This window comes from Capsicum annuum, chromosome 3 (genome assembly GCF_002878395.1).
Source record: "Capsicum annuum cultivar UCD-10X-F1 chromosome 3, UCD10Xv1.1, whole genome shotgun sequence".
NCBI lineage: Eukaryota > Viridiplantae > Streptophyta > Magnoliopsida > Solanales > Solanaceae > Capsicum > Capsicum annuum.
In genome coordinates, this window is record NC_061113.1 from 4992566 (window position 1) to 4999981 (window position 7416).

The following is a 7416-nucleotide window of genomic DNA, read 5'->3' on the forward strand; positions in this document are numbered from 1 at the left end:
TGTTTTGAATGCCAAAGAATAAAAGAACTATGGTTACCAAAGAAAATTAAATTCATAAAGCCAAAATCCTGAATACGTCTACATTAGGGGGGCGAATTGAAGTCCATATATACACGTAAACTTAAACATGTACGGTTACACTTCCTTACATATGCATTTTTTTCTATGAACTTATTATCCATTAATAGTCTATATTGAGGAAACGATTTCTTATGACCACTTACAAATTGAATGAAAGAAAATGATCTTTTTAAGATCGCCTTGGTGTAACAATAACATAAAACTAAAAACACGTTTGCAAAAAGGCTATAAAACCAAATCTCGAATTTGCACCAAACATCAAATAGAACTAGGTATTCTATTCAAGTTTTTGGATACAAAAAGTAAACATAAGTGTTGTAAAGAGTCATACATAAGAGAAAAAAAAATAAACAACAGAAAGAAAAACACATAACTTACTAAACTATGACCCTTAATTCTCTAATTTGCTAAGATAAAAGGTTGTGCATTAATCCAATTATCAGTGTTAACGTAGGACAAATCAGTCAATGACTCCACCATATCTTTGCTTAGCTCTTTTTCCCATTTAACTCTCTTGGATCTGTCTGCTCCTTCTCCATCACAGTCTACTTCTGAGTAAGTTATTTGGTCCCTACAACAAGAACAAAATCAAAAGTTAATAGCTAACGAAAATAATCCCAAAAGATACAAACTTTTGGTCGAGGGAAGCTAGCCGACACAAATAGGTGATTTCTTCATGTTTGTCTATGTGTTGATAGACAGAGTTACTCGATACATGTGTTGGCGAGAGATAGCAAATGCCCTTCAAAATTAGTTCAAAATTTCGGTCAAGGGAAGCTAGCAGACACAAACACTAGGTGATTTCTTCATGTTTGTCTAAGTGTTGATAGACAGAGTTACTCGATACATGTGCTGGTGAGAGATAACAAATGCCTCTCAAAATTAGTACAATATTTTGGTCGAGGGAAGCTAGCCGACACAAACACTAGGTGATTTCTTCATATTTGTCTAAGTGCTGATAGACAGAGTTACTCAATACATGTGCTGGTGAGAGATAGCAAATGCTCCTCAAACAACAACAAACCCAGTGTGTTCCCACAAAGTGGGGTCTGGGGAGTATAAAATGTACGCAGTCCATACTGCTACCCCCGAAGAAGTAGAGAGGTTGTTTCTGATCGATAGACCCTCGGCTCAAGATAAAGAATAGTAAATAAGGTCGTAATGAAACAAGCAGGATGGATGATATAATAGAAATAAGGAATAAAATAGCAAAAATAGAAATCATAGAAAATGAGAGATAAGAGAAATAAGAGCACTACGAAATAAGGACTAAGAAATAGGACACCCACCAAGTAGGAACATACACACACAGACTAAAGACACCCACCACAGCCAAACTCAAGGGGAGCTAGCCAACACAAATACTAGGTGATTTCTTCATGTCTGTCTAAGTGTTGATAGACAGAGTTACTTGATACATGTGTTGGTGAGAGATAGCAAATGCCCCTCAAAGTTAGTACAAAATTTTGGCCGAGGGGAGATAGACGACACAAACACTAGGTGATTTCTTCATGTCTGTCTATGTATTGATAGACAAGAGTTAATCAATACATGTGCTGGTGAGAGATAACAAATGCCCCTCAAAATTAGCACAAATTTTGGTCGAGGGAAGCTAGCAGACACAAACACTAGGTGATTTCTTCATATCTGTCTAAGTGCTGATAGACAGGGTTACTTGACACATGTGCAAGTCAGAGATATCAAATGCCCCTCAATTAGTACAAAATTTTGCTCGAGGGAAGATAGCCGACACAAACACTAGGTAATTTCTTCATGTCTGTCTCAGTCATGATAAACAGTTACTCGACACATGCTGTGAGAGAAAGCAAATACCCCTCAAAATACAAAATTTTGGTCGAGGGAAGCTAGCATACACAAACACTAGATGATTTTTTCATATTTGTCTAAGTCTAGACAGACAGAGTCACTCGACACATGTGCTAGTGAGTGATAGCAATGCCCCTCAAAATTAGTCGAGGTGCTCACACATTGACGTGGACACCACGATTACCCCACAAATATTATTGGTGTGTGTGTGTGTGTGTGTGTCTTTGGGGTTGGGGGGGAGTGTAGGACTTACTCATGGCCTTTGAAATTCCAAGCATCCCAACCACTAGGAACAATGATGTTGGAGAGGGAGGTCTTATAAAATATGACTCTAGCATAACCTCTCCATGCCCTTCCTAAGAATGCCTTGCCTGTCCCAATCACTTTGCAATTCTTGAACACAAATCCATTTTCATCATTTGGATTTGACCTTCCTTGTGCTGTTATGAATCCTGTATAATCCTGTGCTACTGATCCAGCATTCACCAATATTGTACAATCCTATACAAGCAACATATAGTAAGGTACATGTCGTGTAAATAAATTGGACACGTACGATGTGAAAATCTTATGCACGGTTCTGTAAAATAAATCAACTTCTCTGCTATCACTTTCACAATTATCATCCCGAAAGAATTGAACTTTGTCTACCGTATTCCTGGATTAGATTTGATTTGAAATTACCACTTTTATACTCGATAACGACCATAATATACAAGAACATTATGGATCATTGTACTTGTCTGAATTTGTATTGTGGACCCTCCTGCTCAAGCCATTATCAACTGAACCCTTAAACTCAATAAAACATAATATTTTAAGCCCCTCTAACCATTGACCAAGCTTATGTGTAGTCGTAGTAATAGGGGAAGGTTTAAGAATTTACCCGGTATGAGATATCACATTATTGACCCTGACTTATTTAATTTCATTAACTAGCTATAGAATTATCTTTAACATCTTATAAGCCATTGATTTGTGAGTTTGGCATCATTTACTATCTCAAACATGAAAATCTTGAGAGAGTTTTTGTCTTTCTGGTCACCTTTATTAGAGCACGCTTTGCGTGAAACTTTTCAACACAAATTCAAATTTAATCAGGCATAATACAGATACTGAACATAGGGAGGAAAAAAAAGTAATATTGTTTTTAACCTCACACTAATCTCATACAAAGACAAGAGTTAATGTGAAACTATACATGACCCTCTTAAAGGTAAGGACTAATTAACCTGTAAACTGTCTTTGTTACCTTTTTTTGTTTGTTTGTATAATTCATTTGACTATAAAATTGTCTTCAACAAGTGTGTGTTCATACATATCTAAAGAAAAAATTGATAGTAATTAGGAGTTATTTAAAGCACTAATATTTGTCTCAAAATATTTAACATTTTAAAAAATTAATTAAGAAGTGATTTACCTCTGTTTTTTCATTTTATGTGTCGCTCTTTTCTTTTAATTCATTCCAAGACATATTTAAGAGTTAAAGTCAATTAAATTATTTGTTTGCTTAGTCAAACACCTCACACAAACGAAATAAAGAGAGTTTTATCTTCTTTTTTTTCATGTTTACTCTGGTGGTCCAATTAGTGATTGTTAATTATTGAAAGAGATTAAGTGAATCCATGATATTGATCTTTTCTATATGCACATTTATTTCATAATTATGATTAAGTAATGTGCATATTAGTTTTAAGATTTAGATGCTACGATTAAATTAAATCGCTTAATTTGATGTAAATACCTTATGTATATAAGTATTTACCGATAAATACTAACATCAAAGACGTGCAAGAATCTTAAAAGACAGATAACCAGAAATCGTAACGTAATATACAATAGAGAAAGAAAAGAAGAAGTACCTCATAAATTGATTGACCAGAACCAAAAATGAAATCCATGGTTCCTTCAATTGTACAAAGCTTGAAATAATGTTTGCCATTATCATCCAACAAAGTATCTTGTAAACCAGAGAAAGCACAACCATAAAATGAAGTTCTGTCCCCAGACACCAATGCTGCTAATGCTGGTTTCATTTGATTTTTGTTGTTCATAGGTGGATAATTGTAAGAATTCTACAAACAAAAAAAAAACAATAATATTAATAAGACAACATTAAAATTAAAAATAAAGAAAAAGGCAATTCGGTGTACTAAAGCTTCTGATAAGCACCGAATCACAAGGGTTCATTGTACGCAGTCTTACCTTACATTTCTGCAAGAGATTAAAAAAGGGAAGCCGGGTGCACTCAAACTCCCGCTATGCGCAGGGTCCGGGGAAGGGTCCCACCACAAGGGTGTACTATATGCAGACTTACCTTCTGCAAGAGATTGTAATAAAGAAAAAGACGATCTGGCGCACTAAAGTCCCGTTAAGGTTCGAATCACAAGGATTCATTGTAAGCAATCTTACCTTACATTTCTTCAAGATATTGTACTAAATAAAAAGGCGATCGGGCGAACTAAAGCTCCCGTTAAGGGTCGAATCACAGTCTTACCTTGCATTTCTACAGGACATTGTAATAAAGAAAAAGCCGACCTGGCGCACTAAAGCTCCCGTTAAGGTTCGAATCACAAGGGTTCATTAGACGCAATCTTACCTTACATTTCTGCAAAAGATTATAATAAATAAAAAGGCGATCGGGCGCACAAAACATCCCGTTAAGGGTCGAATCACAAGGGTTCATTGTACACAGTCTTACCTTGCACTTCTGCAAGAGATTGTAATAAAGAAAAAGGCGACCTGGCTCACTAAAGCTCCCGTTAAGGGTCGAATCACAAGGGTTCATTGTACGCAATCTTACCTTACATTTCTGCAAGAGATTGAAATAAAGAAAAAGGCAATCTGGTGCACTAAAGCTCCCATTAAGGGCCGAATCGCAAGGGTTCATTTTACGCAACCTTATCTTGCAGAACTGCAAGAGGTTTTTTTCGCGGCTTAACCTCAGGACTTTCTGATCACATGGCAGCAACTTTACTACTTACTCCAAGGCTCGCTTTCAACATTAAAAATTATATAAACTAGAAAAGAAATAATCTTAAAAGGTAATAAAATTAAAGGTTTCTTACTGTGAAATTTAAATTTTCCACAACAATATTGTCAGCAAAAGAGGAAAAAGTTGAGCTTGTAATGAGTGAGTCATGAGCACCCCATGTCACAATAGTTGTTTTCACATCTGCACCTCTTAAATAAATAAAAGGTTTATCAACTGGAATTGTCACCTGTTCACTTCATAAATAAATGCAAAAAATTAATTAGTCTTTGATACCAAATTATTGAAAAAATAATGTATGTATGATGTATATATGTATTGACAAGTATATGTAAATTAGACTCGACGAGTTCAGGCTATTAGAGACACGTGTTTTTTCAGTGGAGATTCTCATACATCTGTTGAAAAGATGGGATTTCTGACAACTTTTTTATGGAAACACTTTCCATCAAGCACATTTCTTACGAATCCCTCAGAAAAAATGTCAGACAGGATTCACTATGTCTAGCTCAATCTACGTGTGTGTAAGAGAACGTTAAGTAGCAGATATGTACAAAAAAAGAACAGAATTCAATGACTCTAAATCTTGGGATTCGCCCCTATATTTGGCTTGTTTCTAGATATATGAAGTGAAAATCTCATGTACAGTAAAGGTATATATGACGTGAAAATCTCATGTACAGTAAAGGTAATTTATCTATCAGCTTCTCTACTATCATCCCGAATGAATTAAATTATGTCAAATGTATCCCTAGAATAATTTGATTTGAAATTATCGTTTATATACTCGGTATTGACCATATGAGCTCACGCTATTAGAGACGTGTGTTTTTATGGATATTTCCATAATTCCGTTGAAAATTTGGGGGTTTTGGCGCGAAAACATTTTCCGCCAAACACATTTCATACAAATCCGTCAAAAAAAAAAGACATTCGACTTTATTCACTATAACTAGCTCAATCTATGTGTGTGTGTATACCAAAGAGAATAGAATTCAGTAACTTAAATTTTGAATCCGCCCCTAGATTCCGCTTGTGTTTACCAAATACATGAATAAAACATTTTCTACCAAACACAATTCATATGGACCCCTCATAAAAAACATCTGATAGAATTCACCGTATCTAGCTCAATCTATGTGTGTGTGAGAGAACGTAACTAGCATATAATATATACCCAAAAAAAAAAACGTCAATAACTCTAAATCTTGAATTCGCCCCTAGATTCCGATTGTGTTTACCAAATACATGAATAAAACATTTTCTACCAAACACAATTCATATGGATCTCTCGTAAAAAACATCTGACAGAATTCACTGTATCTAGCTCAATTTATGTGTGTGTAAGAGAACGTAACTAGCATATAATATATACCCAAAAAAAAAAAAAAGAACTTCAATGACTCTAAATCTTGAATTCGCCCCTAGATTCATTCCATCAAGTACATTCCATATGAATCCCTCGAAAAAAATGTTGGACGACAAGATTCACTGTATCTAGCTCAATCTATGTGTACTTAAGAGAAAGTAATTAATAACTAGCACATATATACCAAAAAAGAACAGAATTCAACGACTCTAAATCTTTAATTCGCTTACGGATTACAAAATACAAAAGTAAACTAGCACATATACGCAAAAAAAGAACAGAACTCAATGACTCTAAATCTTGAATTCGCTTACGGATTACAAAACAAGAAAGTAACTAGCACATATACACCAAAAAACGAACAGAACTCAACGACTCTAAATCCTGAATTCGCTTATGAATAACACATAAAATAAACATGAAGAGCGTAGAGAAGTTACTTGTACAAGCCAGGTCTAATGAAAATGCAAGTCCAGTGAGAATTATTAGAAGGAATTGAATCAATGGCAGATTGAATTTTCTGAAATTGAGCAAAACCAGATTGATCTACGTAAATTGTTGGAATAAATCCAAATATGTTTATTCCAACTGATGGCCATTGTAATACTCTTCCATTTGCTAATCCATAAAACAAAAACAAAAATGCTACTACACTTTTAAAGAAATGTACAGCCATTTCTTGAAACTAATATTTTTATAACAAGGTGGAATTGAATTTTATTTATATTTATAATATATGTGGTAAAAGAAAAGTCACTTTTGAAATGAAGTGAAAAAGAGGTTATATGTTTTTTTAGACAAATGAAAAGTCAAGAGTTGCTAGTGGTTAAGTTGTGGGCTAGTAATGATAATTACTAAATTAATTAACTCCCATCTAATTATTTTTGGTATAATAGTTAAAATATTTATTACCATTAGTCACTCTTTGTGGCAACTGTCAACTACTATGTTTTATTTGTGGTATAACTACTGGTTTCTCCGTTTACTTTTATTTGTCATTATTTTATTTTTCGGGATTAATTTGACTAAACTTCAAAGTTAATTAAAGTAGATTAAGTTACAATTCTTCTCATATTAATATGATGAAAAAATACAACTTAAAAAATTGATCAAAGTTCACACGGTATGACTTCGAGAAGCGAAACAG

General features: G+C 34.2%; 1 protein-coding gene across 1 annotated transcript; it reads right to left on the bottom strand.

Annotated features, from left to right (window-relative positions):
* Window positions 1-309: 309 nt before the first annotated feature.
* On the bottom strand, window positions 310-6986 carry LOC107854703 (probable pectinesterase 29). The gene is made up of 5 exons (XM_016699720.2): window positions 6710-6986; window positions 4977-5136; window positions 3771-3983; window positions 2162-2409; window positions 310-652 (listed from the first exon to the last, which is right to left on the bottom strand). The coding sequence occupies exons 1-5, from the start codon at window positions 6943-6945 to the stop codon at window positions 481-483; spliced, it is 1029 nt and encodes a 342-aa protein (XP_016555206.1). The 5' UTR covers window positions 6946-6986; the 3' UTR covers window positions 310-480.
* Between the last annotated feature and the right edge of the window lie 430 nt (window positions 6987-7416).

Coding starts and splice junctions, on each gene's coding strand:
- LOC107854703 (XM_016699720.2), bottom strand. CDS start 6,945: ATGGCTGTACATTTCTTTAAAAGTGTAGTAGCATTTTTGTTTTTGTTT. Junction 2,410..3,770: donor CTGGTCAATCAATTTATGAG/GTACTTCTTCTT, acceptor TTGCTTGTATAG/GATTGTACAATATTGGTGAA. Junction 653..2,161: donor TGGAATTTCAAAGGCCATGA/GTAAGTCCTACA, acceptor TTCTTGTTGTAG/GGACCAAATAACTTACTCAG.